This window comes from Prionailurus bengalensis, chromosome A2 (assembly GCF_016509475.1).
Source record: "Prionailurus bengalensis isolate Pbe53 chromosome A2, Fcat_Pben_1.1_paternal_pri, whole genome shotgun sequence".
Taxonomy (NCBI): Eukaryota; Metazoa; Chordata; class Mammalia; order Carnivora; family Felidae; genus Prionailurus; species Prionailurus bengalensis.
The window spans coordinates 81,387,027-81,405,144 of record NC_057348.1 but is presented as its reverse complement, the minus strand read 5'-3'; the positions used below and the strand labels follow the sequence as shown (position 1 = coordinate 81,405,144).

At 36.1% G+C, this 18,118-nt stretch overlaps 1 protein-coding gene and 1 long non-coding RNA gene across 4 annotated transcripts in view; one reads left to right on the top strand and one right to left on the bottom strand.

Annotated features, from left to right (window-relative positions):
- Window positions 1-18,118, bottom strand: part of PTPN12 (protein tyrosine phosphatase non-receptor type 12) — a 104,358-nt gene that overhangs the window by 21,926 nt on the left and 64,314 nt on the right. For both annotated transcript variants that reach the window (XM_043588683.1, XM_043588684.1), the window contains 4 exons: window positions 16,948-17,090; window positions 13,764-13,830; window positions 10,625-10,702; window positions 10,416-10,514 (listed from right to left, as the gene is read on the bottom strand). In XM_043588683.1, coding sequence (XP_043444618.1) covers window positions 10,416-10,514; window positions 10,625-10,702; window positions 13,764-13,830; window positions 16,948-17,090 — 387 coding nt within the window. The remainder of the gene's footprint in view (window positions 1-10,415; window positions 10,515-10,624; window positions 10,703-13,763; window positions 13,831-16,947; window positions 17,091-18,118) is intronic.
- LOC122487799 lies at window positions 10,709-16,318 on the top strand. 2 transcript variants are annotated; one of them, XR_006298473.1, is made up of 3 exons: window positions 10,709-10,880; window positions 11,031-11,099; window positions 16,237-16,318. It is a non-coding gene; the product is annotated as an uncharacterized LOC122487799 (long non-coding RNA). The 2 variants fall into 2 exon arrangements; XR_006298472.1 differs by lacking the exon at window positions 10,709-10,880 and having other exon boundaries at window positions 10,886-11,099.

Genomic DNA, 18,118 nt, shown 5'->3' with positions numbered 1-18,118 from the left:
TACTCAGGCTCTGTCTCTCCCTCTCTCTCAAAAATAAATAAACATATAAAAAAATTTTTTTAAATGTACAACACAACAGAAGGACCATAACACAAACTATTGCTATTACTCAATCATCCTAGAATTGAAAAACCTGGTGTAGATAACTGGTCTTTTATATACAAGATAAAAAAGCATGCAAGCATATCTTACAGATGTTTGCTTACTTATGTATTTCTAAATTCCAAATCAGTAGGCTACTCCATTCTAGAATGAATTTTCGCTTTGGATCTCTTACTCCGGAAAGTCATCTTAGTTGTAAATACCTCTAACAAATAACATTTTTAAATGTTTATTTATTTTTGAGAGAGAGACAGAACGTGAGCAGGGGAGGGGCAGAGAGACGGAAACACAGAATCTGAAGCAGGCTCCAGGCTCTGAGCTGTCAGCACAGAGCCCGACACCGGGCTGGAACTCACGAACTGCAAGATCATGACCTGAGTGAAAGTCGGCTGCGTAACCTAATGAGCCACCCAGGCGCCCCACAAATATCATTTATTATAGAGTCTTATATTGTTGGTCAGCATTCCAACCAAAATTTCTATGAAAATAATTCTAGAACATACAATTTGAGAGTTTTTTGTTTTTTAACTTCGCCTCTAAATTGTCGGAGAAATAATAAACAGATTTATAAATGTTTCTCAGAGCACAGGTTCAGAGAGGTAAGGAAAATATTTCAAATCATTTTATTCAACCATACAGTTCTGAAATAATTTTCCCCGGTTTTTTACATTCCACGTTTTTTCTAAATGGCATTTATGGTTTCCAACCACATATAAACCTGCTATAAAAACAAGTCACCCAGATTCAACAATACCTAGAAAGCAAGATTTCTTAAGAGGACAAGATAAAAAAATTACAAAGAATGATAAGCTGTCTGTCTTTCTTCTATCCATTCCTCCTTCCACTTTTTAAATCCATTCACCCATTGAGTTATATAGTTAATATAGTATTAGTCACTACCTTTGGCAAAGTATTTTTTCTCACCAAATACAGCTTCCTCAGATTGGATTCTATAGAGAATGATTTTTCCTTTTTACAGAATAGAAATTGCCATCTTGCCCAAAAGGTAAATCCAGCAGTGGCCGTGTCAGCTTTAAAATGCAAGGACATAATCTAACATTTTAAGTTCAGTTAGCAAACATTTAGTGGGTGTCTCCTATGTATCAATCAATGCTATGAGAAAGTAGGTTTGAAATAACCATTAATCTGCTATTAGGTGATATTTCATCTCATCCCATACAATGTATGATCCTTCTTGTATTCCTTAGCTATTTATAAACTTCTGAGCCATTAGACAGAAACAATCTATAACAAAATTAAATCCTAGTGTGAAGTTCAGACTAATAAAATGAAAGTTTAATTTATGAAAGAAAACCTAAAAAAAAAAATCAAGGTAATAAGAAAACAGAGATGAGAGAGCAATGCAATATTTACCACATATCAGTTTCTGGAGATTACTTAAATATACTTAAAAGCTTTAAATATATAACACTGAATATTGCATTAAAAAATATTTTTGAGCAAAAGCAACAACAACAACAACAAAAAACAAGTGGGACTACATCAAACTAAAAAGCTTCCACACAGCAAAGGAAACCATCAACAAAATGAAAAGGCAATCTATGAAATAAGAGAAAATATTTGCAAATCATATATTTGATAAGGTGTTGATATCCAGAATATATATGGAATTCACACAACTGAATAGCCAAAAAAAAAAAAACAAAAAAAAAAACCTGATTATAAATGGCAGAGTACCTGAATAGACATTTCTTTAAAGACGACATACACATGGCCATCAGGAATATGTGAAAAAATACTCAACCATCACTAATCATTAGAAAAATGCAAATCAGAACCACAATGAGACTTCACACCTATTAGAATGGCTAGCATCAAAAAGACAGAAATAATAAGTGTTGGAGAGGATGTGGAGAAAAGGAAACCCTTGTGTATAGTTGGTGGGAATGTAAATTGATGCAGCCATTATGGAAACAATATGGAAGTTCCTAAAAAATTAAAAATAGAAATACCAAACAATCCAGTAATCCCATTTCTGGGTATTTATCCAAAGGAAGTGAAAACACAAACTCAAAAAGATATATGCACCCCCATGTTCACTGCAGCCTTATTTATGATAGTCAAGACATGAAAGCAACCCAAATGTCCATCGATGGAAGAATGGATAAAGAAAACGTGGTATATGCACATGATGGAGTATCATTTAGCCATAAAAAAGAAGGAACTCTTGCTATTTGCAACAACGTGGATGGATCTTGAGGGCATTATACTAAGTGAAATAAGTCAGAGAAAGACAAATACTATATAATCTCACTTAAATGTGGAATCTAAAAACAAAAAACTAAATTCATATACAGAGAACAGATTGGTGCTTGCCAGAGGTGGGTGAAATGGGTAAAGGAAGTCAAATGGCCGAGGTCAAACTATGCAAACTGCCAATTGTAAAATTAAAAAGTCAGGGGATATAACGTACAGCATGGTGACTAAATAATACTATATTGCATATTTCAAAGTTTGTAAGAGAGTAAATCTTAAAAGTTCTCATCACAAGAAAAAAAATTGTACCTATGTATGGTAATGGATGTTAAACTAGACTTATTGTGGTGATCATTTCACAATATATACAAATATCAAATCACACTGAACACCTAAAACCAATATAATATTATATGCCAATTATATCTCAATAAAAAATTAAAATAAGAATTTTCTATACATTTAAAAAATGTAATAGAATATTTTTCACTTGTATATACTAAGGAAATGGTAGTCTAAAGCATCTATATTTCAGAAGTATCAAAACTTTAACTTTAAAATTAAATCTTGCATTTATAAAAACAAATATTTTCCCATTACAGTTTAAAGAAAAAAAAAAAAAGCATAGCCTATTTAGCTTTCTGAAGCATTAACTGAATCTCAATTTAAATATTATACATAGTAATATCTAAACATTCTGTTCTGTATTAGAAAATATTTGACTATATTCAGTACAGATTATAACAGGCTTTAATCAAACCAAGGGGGAAAAAGAGATGGCCATGTATAAGGCCTAGTTGCACAATGATTCCTAGGTTAATACAGGAAATAAAAATGAGGCCACATACATTAATCTTAAAAATTTACATTATCATTTGGCTAATAAAGGAAATACATAGCCCTAAAGCTCATGGATAATCCATATTGTCAAAATAAGCAATACTATATTATTTTAAGACATTGAGACCAGCATTTGGTAACAAATCTCTCATATGTAAAACCAAGAAATTTAAACAAATAGTCTGGGAAAGTGCCAAAAATAACGTGCAAAAGAAAAGGAAAATAAAGGTTATAAATTTTGCGCCTCATTTTACTTCAGTTATCGAGGCTAAGTTCAATTTATCATGTGATAGCTATGTTAGTTTCAGTGATAAAAACGTAAAGAAATTTTATTTAAAAAAATAGCACAATACCTTCAAGGACAAGGACATTATGTACATACAGCAAAAAAAAGACCTAATTAGAAAACAGAGGCAGACATGAGAACACTATGAGAATACAGTATTTTTGTCAGGTCAAAAGTTTGAATATCCAATAAGATCTTTTAAAGCTAAAATGGGAAGATGGCGGCGTAGGAGGACGCTGGGCTCGCCGCGTCCTGCTGATCACTTAGATTCCACCCACACCTGCCTAAATAACCCAGAAAATCGCCAGAAGACTAGCAGAATGGATTCTCCAGAGCCAAGCAAAGACGAGAGGTCCACGGAAGAGGGCAGGGAGGGTAGGAAGGGCAGAGAGGAGGTGTGCGCTACACGGACTGGCAGGAGGGAGCCAAGGCGGCAGGGCGACCCACCAGCCAAGCAGAGGCCCCGAGTCTGGTTTGCAAAAGCTGAGGGGCCGAACAGAGTGTGTTCTGACAGCGAACGGGACTTAACATCTGGAAGGTTAAACAGCTCTGCTCGGAGAGCAGGAGGGCTGGAGGACAACGGGAGGGAGAGTTGTTGAGCCCCGGACAGAGCTCAGCTTGGCAGGGGAACAAAGGCGCTCGCCAGGTGCCATTCTCCTCGCCCATCCCCCAGCTAAAATCCCAAAGGGAACCAGTTCCCGTCACGGAACTTGCTTGCACAGCTCAAACACCCAAAGTTGTGCTTATGCGGAGCCACCCCTCCAGCGGGTCTGAATCACTCCCAGTGCCGCAGGGCGCCTCCCGAAGCGGATCTCCGAAGGAAAAGCAAGCAGAGCCTGCCCCTCCTGCCCCTGTGCACCTTGCCGATCCACCCCAGCTAATACGCCAGATCCCCAGCACCACAAGCCTGGCAGTGTGCAAGTAGCCCAGATGGGCCACACCACCCCACAGTGAATCCCACCCCTAGGAGAGGGATAGAGAAGGTACCCACCAGTCTGACTACAGACCTAGCAGTGGGCTGGGGGCAGACATCAGGTCGGACTGCGGCCCCGCCCACCAACTCAAGTTATTCAAGACAGCACAGGGTAAGTGCCCGGCAGTTCCTCACCACTCCAGGGACTATCCAAAAAGACAAAACAGAAGAATTCCCCTCAAAAAAACCTCCAGGAAATAACGACAGCTAACGAACTGATCAAAAACGATTTAAACAATTTAACAGAAAGTGAATTTAGAATAATAGTCATAAAATTAATCGCTGGGCTTCAAAACAGTATGGAGGACAGCAGAGAATCTATTGCTACAGAGATCAAGGGACTAAGGAACAGCCAGGAGGAGCTAAAAAACGCTATTAATGAGCTGCAAAATGGAGATGACCACAGCTCGGATTGAAGAGGCAGAGGAGAGAATAGGTGAACTAGTAGATAAAATTATGGAAAAAGAAGAAGCTGAGAAAAAGAGAGATAAAAAAATCCAGGAGTATGAGGGGAAAATTAGAGAACTAAGTGATGCACTAAAGAGAAATAATCTACATATAATTGGTATTCCAGAGGAGGAAGAGAGAGGGAAAGGTGCTGAAGGTATACTTGAAGAACTAATAGCTGACAACTTCCCTGATCTGGGGAAGGAAAAAGGCATTGAAATCCAAGAGGCACAGAGAACTCCCTTCAGACGTAACTTGAATCGATCTTCTGCACGACATATCATAGTGAAACTGGCAAAATACAAGGATAAAGAAAAATTCTGAAAGCAGCTAGGGATAAACGTGCTCTAACATATAAAGGGATACCGATAAGACTCATGACCCATCTCTCTACTGAAACTTGGCAGGCCAGAAAGGCATGGCAGGAGATCTTCAATGTGATGAACTGAAAAAATATGCAGCCGAGAATCCTCTATCCAGCAAATCTGTCATTTAGAATAGGAGACATAAACGTCTTCCCAAACAAACAAAACTGAAGGATTCATCACCACTAAACCCAGCCCTACAAGAGATCCTAAGGGGGATCCTGTGAGACAAAGTACCAGAGACACTACAAGCATGAAACCTACAGACATCACAATGACTCTAAACCCATATCTTTCTATAATAACACTGAATGTGAATGGACTAAACACGCCAACCAAAAGATATAGGGTATCAGAATGGATAAAAAACAAGACCCATCTATTTGCTGTCTACAAGAGACTCATTTTAGACCTGAGGACACTTTCAGATTGAAAGTGAGGGGATGGAGAACTATTTATCATGCTACTGGAAGTCAAAAGCAAGCTGTAGTAGCCATACTTAGACAAACTAGACTTTAAATTAAAGACTGTAACAAGAGATAAAGAAGGGCATTATGTAATAATTACAGGGTCTACCCATCAAGAAGAACTAACAATTATAAATGTCTATGTGCCGAATACGGGACGCCCAAATATATAAAACAATTACTCACAAACATAAGCAACCTTATTGACAAGAATGTGCTAATTGCAGGGGACTTTAATACCCCACTTACAACAATGGATAGACCATCTAGACACATGGTCAATAAAGAAACAAGGGCCCTGAATGATACATTGGATCAGATGGACTTGACAGATATATTTAGAACTCTGCATCCCAAAGCAACAGAATATACTTTCTTCTCGAGTGCACATGGAACATTCTCCAAGATAGATCACATACTGGGTCACAAAACAGCCCTTCATAAGTACACAAGAATTGAGATCATACCATGCATACTTTCAGACCACAATGCTATGAAGCTTGAAATCAACCACAGGAAAAAGTCTGGAAAACCTCCAAAAGCATGGAGGTTAAAGAACACCCTACTAAAGAATGAATGGGTCAACCAGGCAATTAGAGAAGAAACTTAAAAATATATGGAAACAGACGAAAATGAAAATACAACAATCCAAACGCTTTGGGATGCAGCAAAGGCAGTCCTGAGAGGAAAATACATTGCAATCCAGGCCTATCTCAAGAAACAAGAAAAATCCCAAATACAAAATCTAACAGCACACCTAAAGGAACTAGAAGCAGAGCAGCAAAGGCAGCCTAAACCCAGCAGAAGAAGAGAAATAATAAAGATCAGAGCAGAAATAAACAATATAGAATCTAAAAAAACTGTAGAGCAGATCAATGCAGCCAAGAGTTGGTTTTTTGAAAAAATAAATAAAATTGATAAACCTGTAGCCAGGCTTCTCAAAAAGAAAAGGGAGATGACCCAAATAGATAAAATCATGAATGAAAATGGAATTATTACAACCAATCCCTCAGAAATACAAGCAATTATCAGGGAATACTATGAAAAATTATATGCCAACAAACTGGACAACCTGGAAGAAATGGACAAATTCCTAAACACCCACAAACTTCCAAAACTCAAACAGGAGGGAACAGAAAGCTTGAACAGACCCATAACCAGTGAAGAAATTGAATCAGTTATCAAAAATCTCCCAATAAGAGTCCAGGACCAGATGGCTTCCCTGGGGAGTTCTACCAGACATTTAAAGCAGAGATAATACCTATCCTTCTCAAGCTATTCCAAGAAATAGAAAGGGAAGGAAAACTTCCAGACTCATTCTATGAAGCCAATATTACTTTGATTCCTAAACCAGACAGAGACCCAGTAAAAAAAAGAGAACTACAGGCCAATATCCCTGATGAATATGGATGCAAAAATTCTCAATAAGATACTAGCAAATCAAATTCAACAGCTTATAAAAAGAATTATTCACCATGATCAAGTGGGAGTCATTCCTGGGATGCAGGGCTGGTTCAACATTCGCAAATCAATCAACATGATACATCACATTAATAAAAGAAAAGATAAGAACCATATGATCCTGTCAATCGATACAGAAAAAACATTTAACAAAATTCAGCATCCTTTCTTAATAAAAACGCTTGAGAAAGTCGGGACAGAAGGAACATACTTAAACATTATAAAAGCCATTTATGAAAAGCCCACAGCTAATATCATCCTCAATGGGGAAAAACTGAGAGCTTTCCCCCTGAGATCAGGAACACGACAGGGATGTCCACTCTCGCCGCTGTTGTTTAACATAGTGTTGGAAGTGCTAGCATCAGCAATCAGACAACAAAAGGAAATCAAAGGCATCAAAATTGGTAAAAAATGAAGTCAAGCTTTCACTTTTTGCAGATGACATGATAATATACATGGAGAACCCAACAGACTCCACCAAAAGTCTGCTAGAACTGATACAGGAATTCAGCAAAGTTGCAGGATACAAAATCAATGTACAGAAATCAGTTGCATTCTTATACACTAATAATGAAGCAACAGAAAGACAACTAAAGAAACTGATCCCATTCACAGTTGCACCAAGAAGCATAAAATACCTAGGAATATCTAACCAAAGATGTAAAAGATCTGTATGCTGAAAACTATAGAAAGCTTATGAAGGAAATTAAAGAAGATATAAAGAAATGGAAAAACATTCCGTGCTCATGGGTTGGAAGAATAAATATTGTTAAAATATCAATACTACCCAAAGCTATCTACACATTCAATGCAATCCCAATCAAAATTGAAGCTAGAACAAGGAATCCTAAAATTCATATGGAACCACAAAAGGTCCCAAATAGGCAAAGTAATTTTGAAGAAGAAGACCAAAGCAGGAGGCATCACAAGCCCAGACTTTAGCCTCTACTACAAAGCTGTAATCATCAAGACAGCATGGTATTGGCACAAAAACAGACACATAGACCAATGGAATAGAATAGAAACCTCAGAACTAGATCCACAAAGGTATGGCCAACTAATCTTTGACAGAGCAGGAAAGAACATCCAGTGGAAAAAAGACAGTCTCTTTAACAAATGGTGCAGAAGAATGAAACTAGACCACTTTCTTACACCATTCACAAAAATAAACTCAAAATGGATAAAGGACCTGAATGTGAGACAGGAAACCATCAAAACCCTAGAGAAGAAAGCAGGAAAAGACCTCTGTGACCTCAGCCGCAGTAATTTCTTACTTGACACATCCCCAAAGGCAAGGGAATTAAAAGCAAAAATGAACTACTGGGACCTCATGAAGATAAAAAGCTTCTGCACACCAAAGGAAACAACCAACAAAACTAAAACTAAAAGGCAACCAACGGAATGGGAAAAGATATTTGCAAATGACATATCGGAAAAAGGGCTAGTATCCAAAATCTGTAAAGAGCTCACCAAGCTCCACACCCGAAAAACAAATAACCCAGTGAAGAAATGGGCAGAAAACATGAATAGACATTTCTCTAAAGAAGACATCCAGAAGGCCAACAGGCACATGAAAAGATGCTCAACATCACTCCTCATCAGGGAAATACAAATCAAAACCACACTCAGATATCACCTCACACCAGTCAGAGTGGCCAAAATGAACAAATCAGGAGACTATAGATGCTGGCGAGGATGTGGAGAAACGGGAACCCTCTCGCACTCTTGGTGGGAATGCAAACTGGTGCAGCCACTCTGGAAAACAGTGTGGAGGTTCCTCAGAAAATTAAAACTAGACCTACCCTATGACCCAGCAGTAGCACTGCTAGGAATTTACCCAAGGGATACAGGAGTACTGATGCATAGGGGCACTTGTACCCCAGTGTTTATAGCAGCAGTCTCAACAATAGCCAAATTGTGGAAAAAGCCTAAATGTCCATCAACTGATGAATGGATAAAGAAATTGTGGTTTATATACACAATGGAGTACTACGTGGCAATGAGAAAGAACAAAATATGGCCCTTTGTAGCAACGTAGATGGAAATGGAGAGTGTGAGGCTAAGTGAAATAAGCCATACAGAGAAAGACAGATACCATATGTTTTCACTCTTATGTGGATCCTGAAAAACTTAACAGAATCCCATGGGGGAGGGGAAGGGAAAAAAAAAATGTTAGAGTGGGAGAGAGCCAAAGCATAAGAGACTCTTAAAAACGGAGAACAAACTGAGGGTTGATCGGGGGGTTGGGAGGGAGGGAAGGGTAGGTGATGGGCATTGAAGAGGGCATCTTTTGGGATGAGCACTGGGTGTTGTATGGAAAGCAATTTGACAATAAATTTCATATATTAGAAAAATAAAAATTAAAAATTAAAAAAAATAAAAAAAAAATAAAACTTTAATATTTAGGTTAAAAAAAAAAGCTAAAATGACATCGAATAAACACACGCCAAAAAGGGACTTAATTGTAGCACTCCAATTCTACTTCATTAAAAAGCCTGTACAAAATTAACTATAAAACTATTTATTATGACCAAGAACAAAATACAATTCATGTAGAATCAACTTGTAATTACTTAGGTGGGGGTAGAAAAGGAGAACAATAGTTAATTTAAAAATTTTTTTATTTTTATTTTTTAGAGCATGAGTGGGAGAGAGGGGCAGAGGGAAAGAGAGAAGGACAGAGGGAGAGAGACAGACAGACACTGAGGTTCTTAAGTAGGCTCCATGCTCAGTGCAGAACCTGACATAGGGCTTGATTCCACAACCCTGGGATCATGACCTGAGCCAAAATCAAGAGTCAGACATGCAAGTGACTGAGCCACCCAGGTGCCCCTAGTTAACTTTTTAAAAGTAATTTATACTTGAAACAGTAATGATTTTTGATATAAGATCAACTTTCCTAGCTATATTCTACGGAAAATTATTTAGCTGGTTATGGAGTCCATAAATATCCATTACAATAGAGAGATTCAAATAGGAAGAAGGAAAGGAGTTAACAAAAAAATAAAAATAATTGTCATGGATATTATGTTAGATAAAACACAAGATGACAATTAAAAAGCTAAACATTACATCTTGGTTAAAAAGTAAAAGTTTTTGGGGCACCTGGATGGCTCAGTCCATACAGCATGCAGCTCTTGATCTCGGAGTTGTTAAGTTTGAGCCTATGTTGGGTGTAGAGATTACTTTAAAAAAAAAAAAAAAGCTTAAAAATATAAAGAAAAGTTTTCTAAATTTAATAGGCCAAGAACACCTACCACTCCATCAGCAATTTTCTGGGCTCCATGAATTTCATACAGTTGTAGCTGTTTTTCAAACAGTTGGGCAATTGCTCTGTGAACAAGCTCATACTGCTCCTATTATGGAGATGAAATGTTAAACAAGGGAAAAGATGTTAAAAAACAAAAAACAAAACAAGAAGACATTTATAAAAATACAGTTTATAAAGTAAAACAAAAAACTATACCTTAGTTTGTACTGCAGAATGCCTTTGTGTTCTCATTTCTTGTATTAAATTAAATACATTGAATTCCTCTGGTATTTTCTGAAACAAAGAATTTAATACATCAAGTCTCTTTCATATAGACCTTCAACTTTTCAAACAGACCTTATATACATGCTGGATGAGGGAAAACATGTACTGAGAACTACCTACCATCCTTCAGACACTCTTCTTGGCATTGTGGATACAAAGCTAATCTTGACCCTCGGCAGTCAAGCTGGTGAGATATGTGAACAAATAAATATCCACCAAGGCAAAATCACAGTTCAGTGGGAATAAAAATGCTGTAACTAACTCTGATTGGTGTGTGGAATGAAAAGTGAAGGAAATATACATAAGCACAGCAGATTAAATATATACTCTATTTCAGGAATTGAGAAGCTTGATGTGGAGATAGCCTAAAAGTGAAAGAAGGAGAAGTATTCAAGGAGGAAAGAAGGTAAGGCTACCTGGGATCAGACTGTAAACATAATAAAATTTGAACTCATTCTACAGGCCACTGTTCCCTGTGCTGGCTACATAAGGACCAGCTAAGAAATTTGGTAAAAATACAGATCCCTCAGCTGTGTCTCTGGAGACTGTGAAATATCCCAGACAATTCTTGGCACACCTGGAATTAAAACTACTATAATAGGTAGCACAGACATGAGGAGATTTGATATACAGTCTACTTTTGCAGTATGGAGGCCAAGAGTCTGAAAAGGGGACAAACTGGTAGTAGTTTACTGAAGGAGTTTTAAAAAAGCAGATTTGAGGCACATTTCTGAGGTAGAACTATTAGAACTTGGTAATCACCAAGAATATTTTGAAGTGATAAGGAAAAAGAATTAAAAATGATTCCCAGGCATGGGGCACCTGAGTGGCTCAGTTGGTTAAGCATCTGACTTCAGCTCAGGCCATGATCTCACAGTTCCTGGGTTCAAGCCCTGCGTCGGGCTCTGAGCTGACAGCCCAAACCCTGGAACCTGCTTCAGATTCTGTGTCTCCCTCTCTCTCTGCCCCACTTACACTCTGTCTCTCAAAAATGAATAAACATTAAAAAAAAAAAAACTAAACTAAAAAAAAAAAAGATTCTCAGGCTTACTGCTTGAGAGTCTTTATATAACATCAGAAGATTTTTACATCAAGTCCTAACCTAAGACAGAAGATTTACCCTATGTTATACCCTATGTTAAGCCAAACACAGTCAAATGAGGACTATGTTCAAAATACACAACTTTTGAAATGACCAGTTATTTATTTTGCTTACTGGCATTTATCTATATGCCTGTTTCCATCTCAATTTTAATCTTTCACTTTTATGTTAAAATGGGTTAGAATCCTAGTTAAATTTTGTTCATTTAAAAATCTTCATTTCGACTATCAGGAGATGATTACAATTTTTGAGGAATACAAAAATAAAATTTAATCCTAGACAGCTTTTGAGGAAAATTTAAAATTTAAATATTCCCTAAGCAAGAGTTTAAAATGGAAAGAAGGCAGGAGGAAAAAGAGATAGAGGGCAGAAAGAAGGAAAAAAACCCTAAATATTTTATTAATCCTATTTTATACAAGATACAGATTGAAATATTCACAGAAACATACTATAAAGCTATAAAGGGGGGTGCCTGGCTGGCTCAATCAGTGGAGTATGTGACTCTGGATCTCAAGGTTGTGAGTTCAAGCCCCATGTTGGGTATATAGAGATTACCTAAAATATAAAATTAAAAAAAAAATTGGGGGGGGGGAGCCTGGCTTAGTTGATGGAACATACAACCCTTGATCTTGGGGTTCTAAGTTCAAGCCCCATGTTGGGTACAGCATTTACTTAAAAAAACAATACAAAAAAATTTTTTTAACATTTATTTATTTTTGAGAGACAGAGACCAAGAACAGGCAGGGGAGGAGCAGATGTAGAGATAGAGAGAGAGAGAGAGAGAGAGAGAATCTAAAGCAGGCTTCAGGCTCTGAGCTGTCAGCAGAGCCCGACACAGGGCTTGAACCCATGAACCATGAGATCCTGACCTGAGCCAAAGTTGGAGGCTTAACTGACTGAGCCACCCAGGTAGGCTCCCAAAAATAAATAATTTTTTAAAAAGCTATAAAGAATTAAAAACGTCTCCCTAATGCATAGAAAATGAACATACTATAGAACCAGAAAAGGAACCAAATCTACATACAATAGGGACAACTTAAGTTTTTCAAATCTGTAATAAGGGCTGTGTTTTATTTACTTGTATATCCTCCAAAGTATTAAACAGTTTCTTGGAATGAGTAGTGGTAGTAAAACAGTAACAGCAATTGTAATGAAAACTAACATTGAAATGAGCACGTACTACAGGACACCCACGTTCTTTTTTATTTGTTTGTTTGTTTGTTTGTTATGAGAGAGAGAGCACAAGCGGGGGTCGGGCAGAGAGCGGAACAGAGGATCTAAAGCAGGCTCTGTGCTGACAGCAGAAAGCCTGATGCGGGGCTTTAATTCATGAACCCTGAGATCATGACCTGAGCTAAAGTCTGACGCTTAACCAACTGAGCTACCCAGGTGTCCCAAGACACCCACAGTTCTAAAGAATTTTAGAAAGGTTAACTTATTCCTTATGAGTTATTAATATTATTAATTTTTCAGTTGAAAAAATGGAGGCACAGTGAAATGAAGTAATTTGACCAAAATCCCAAAGCTAGTAAATGACAGAGCAGGAATTTTAATCTGGGCAGTTTGGCTCCAGAGTCAGCATCCTTAACCACTATACTGTGTATCCATTTAGGCATAAATATTTATAAAATTGGTTACATTTATACCTAGAATATAAAAGGCAATGAAGATTCTGTATTTGGAAAAGTCAACGCAGAGTTTACATTCTTAATGTAGGTATCAATTCACATAGATCAACCAGGAGGCAACATGTCTACCTTTCTGCCCTGTGCATTATCTCAAGGTAATATGCATCATTTATGCCTTCCTTTTTCAGTTCCATTACCTTTATTTCTTACATAGTAAAGCTACTTCTAAAAAAGCAACATGTATAACAGAACACAATCTATAATTTACAGAAATTAATCATTAAGTTTGAAAATAATAATAGATCAATTGGACATAATGCTATATAAAAATTATTCTTACCCCAGCTTTTAGTAAATTCCATGTATAATCTATGGCACAAATGGCACCTGTTCTTCCACAGCCTGCACTGTAAAGTTTGAAAGAAAAATTTGATTTTTGTTATAAAAGAATTATAAACTAAATGTGGATGAACATTTAGTTTTCAGAAGCAAAAAAATCATTTAGAAATATGACAAAATTCTACCATTTTAGTAAACAGATTACAACTTAACATCTTTAACATCAGCATTTATACCTGGTTTTTATTAAATTTGGGTAACTTCCAAGATTCAAAAATTACCTGTGTGATTCACAGATGACCCAGCAGCCTTCATTTTGTAAGTCTAATTCTAACTCAGAAAATCTTGTCTAGCTAACATAATAACTCACAGAGATCATTTTATGTACAACATGGTTCTGATGCCTTACAGTAGAGGAAGAAACAACACATCATTTCAATCTGCAAAAGGTATAAGAAAGACGAAGAATACAAGCCCTAGAAACTGGTTTGAACTCCAGCAGTGATTTCAACAAAAGAACAAAGTGACCAAAATAACAAAAGACCAGTGATGTACTTTCATCTTCTAAGGAACTAACAGAACCTGGAGAACGTAAGTAAAATTCTGCAGGTTTTTACATTTTAAAACATGACAAGAGTACTTTAAAGCAATTGATTCTCAACTAGAGGGAGACAGGAGACATGCATCTTAGGACTGAGAATCACTCTGAGTAATTAAAGACATTACTAACATCACCAGAATCATTTTTAGGCAGGAAAAAAGTTAGGCAGCATTTAAATTTTGAAACCTTTAGAAATATCAGTAGTTTGTCAAACATGTCATGTGAGAATTCCTGATAAAGTAAATGTATAAACAACTTAGTATGATTTTTAAAAAGCTCTTAAAAGACATCAATAATACTAATTTTTAACTATTGATACATTTATCAATTCTTCATAGCAAAATATTTCTAGAATTTTAAGTTAAGAATTACTAGGGGCTAAATGACATATATTTAAAACTTTATGGTTTAGGGGCGCCTGGGTGGCTCAGTCGGTTAAGCGGCCGACTTCGGCTCAGGTCATGATCTCGCGGTCCGTGAGTTCAAGCCCTGCGTCGGGCTCTGTGCTGACAGCTCAGAGCCTGGAGCCTGTTTCAGATTCTGTGTCTCCCTCTCTCTGACCCTCCCCTGTTCATGCTCTGTCTCTCTGTCTCAAAATTAAATAAACGTTAAAAAAAAATTTTTTTTTTAAATAAATAAATAAAACTTTATGGTTTAAAGTGTAACCTTACAAAGATACACACAACCAGACTGATGAAACACAATACAAAATTTAGAAACAGATCTGAGTATATGTAGGTATTACATAGTGGTGGATTCTCCCATGAAATGGGAAAGATTAGACCATTCAATAAGTGGTAGAGGGAAAGTGAGCCTAACAACAGCAAAAGCTAGATTCTTACTCATACCTTAATTATTAAAAAAATTCCAGATAGATTAAGAATATGTTTATAAAAAAACCTATAGAAGTGCTAAAAGGGTAGTTTATGCACTACTGTTACAGATGGACTTTTTCTAAGCATATCTCAATGGACAGAAATCATAAATGAAGACTCACAATTCTGACTACATGACAATTTCAAACTTATGTGTGGCAAAATTTAAGCAGAATAAAAAACCATGGAAAACCATGCTACTTACAACATGACTAAGAGCTAACAATCTCAATATATAAAGATATGTAAAGAATTTATCACATAACTAAGAGATGAATGCCTGCTTTAAAACAATTGGCAAAGTATACAAATAAATTCACAAAAGAATATAAACTACGAAGACAAAAAAAAATGAACAAAAAGCTTGCCTGTCATACAGGTATTAAATCAAACAAACAAAAAAATAATAGTACTGGGAAGAGTATAGGAAAATGGGCACTCCCACAAACTAGCTAATTATAATTAGCATCAACTTTATGGATAACAGAATATAAAATATGTATTAAAAGCATAAAAATGTTCATGCCCTTTGACTTAGAAATCTCATTTATAGAGATCTATCTTAATGAAGTAATTACTGATGTGCTCAAAGATTTTGCCATGAAGACTAGCCATGTGGACATTTAAACTACTGTTTAAAATACATGAAAAAGGATGGGGGTGGGCATAATAAAGGAATGGAGGCTAAATATAAAGTAGAGCACAGTCATAATGAATTGTAGAGAGAATAGTTATATGATTTAGAAAAATGTACATGACAAATTACATGGAGAAACATTCTGTAACAAATACAGCACATACATGGAAAGGACATTCACCTCGACTGAAATTGTGATTTCCTTGCTTTTATGTATGTGTTTTCCTTTCTTTCTTTCTTTCTTTCTTTCTTTCTTTCTTTCTTTCTTTTCTTTCTTTCTTAATGTCTGTTTTCTAAGTCACTACAGTTAACTATTATTTTGACTGTTAAAATATTAAATGGTGTATTTATTTTTTTAAAGGAAAACCTTCACATCAAATTGGATTCATGAGCTGTATACACTGGGCAACGATGACAGCACAAGAAATAATTTCAACTAACTTGTAAGAAATCAAGTCAAATTTAATTTCTACAATTAAATGGACTTTTTTTTCTTCTTAAACAGTCAACTACTTAATTGAATGGTCAGCTAACCACTGAATTAGCTATAGAAAAGTATTTTTTTAATTAACCAAGTTGTTAATTGATTCCCACATGTCCCATCAGCAAGTCCCCTTTCTGGCCCACAGCACCCTTTTCAACACACTAATAGGCATTACAATCAGACCTACTGGATAAGAAAAACTACCTTTGGTGTTCTGTCTATGCTAAAAAAAAAAACAAAAAAAACCTTTGAACTATTTAATTAACCTGTAAAGTTCTGAGTCTGGGAAATTTCATTTACTCTTTATAACAAATGTGAATGCGGATAAAGTCACTTCAAGAGATAAACTGATAGCAGTTTTATGAAATAAGTAGTAGGATGCTAAGTGTTTTAGAAGAATCTAACGTAAAATAAAAATTCAGAGAAGAAAAACTCTGATTCAGACAGTTTTTACTATTTGGAAACCCATATAATGACCTATCTCATTTGGTAATTCCAAAAATTAGGTTTCAAAATACCATACATCACCCATATTATAATGCCACTTATATTCCAAAGTAGTTAAATATTTGGAAAAATTTTTTGTACCTGCAATGAATACAAATAGGCACATCTTCATGTTCTTGGTATTTCCTCATTAAGCTTATCATGTCCAGAATGGAATCAAACGATGAGGGAACATCATGATCTGGCCAGTTCACGTAATGAAACTGATACAGCCTACGAGATTCCTTCAAGAAAAAACAGAAATTCAACAATTATAAAAAGACATTACAAATTTTAAAGCATACAGAAAAGTTGCACATCTGACTTTACTGTCATTTCTGAAGTTTTTATGTGGTATTTAACACTGCCTTAAAAAAGTAAATGATAGGCTATATTTATTGACTATCATATATCAAGTCTTAATCTAAGGGCTTCACATGTAACAGTTTATTTATTCCCCACGTAATTCTATGAGGAAGGTACTGTTAATAGTATCCACGATTTATAGGTAAGGAAACTGAGACAGAAAGATTACATAACTTGCCTAATGTTTCACAGCAAGTGACAAATGTAGGATCTGAACTCAGGCACTCTTATCTCCAGAGCATGCATGTTAACTCTAACACTATGTATATTATTTGGTAATCCACAATAAAGGGATGAGCAATATACCAGAAGCACAGTGTTTGAATCTATTGTAATTAGAAAACTAATAGGATATTTAAACTGAAAAAGAAAATTAGAAACAAACTTGTCCAATGCCAAACCCACTTCCTTATTTTAGATGAGTGGTTCTCAAGTATGGAGTGCTGGAACCATGTCTACTTGTAAAAAGGAAGGTAGGCTGTGGACGTATGTTTCAAATGTACCAGTTGAGGAACAACTGTGCACTTGATGGCCATGCTTAATTGTTCATAATGGTTTGAAAAATTAAGATAATAAAAATACAGAGATCTTGGAAGAAGCTGATAGCATTTTCTAATGTCCATCAAATTTTTGATTTCCTAGAAAAATTATCATTTTGTTTTAACGTTTATTTATTTATTTTGAGACAGAGGGAGAGAGAGAATCCCAAGCAGGCTCCACGTTGTCAGTGCAGAACCCAATGCAGGGGCTCATTTCTATGAACCGCAAGATCATGAGCCCAAGTCAAGAGGCGAATGCTTAACTGACTCAGCCACCCAGCCGCCCCAAGCAATTATCATTTTATATAGTTCTGAAACACGGAAGTCAAGGGCCTCAGGTAAAAGCAATATATATCAAAATGAAGATT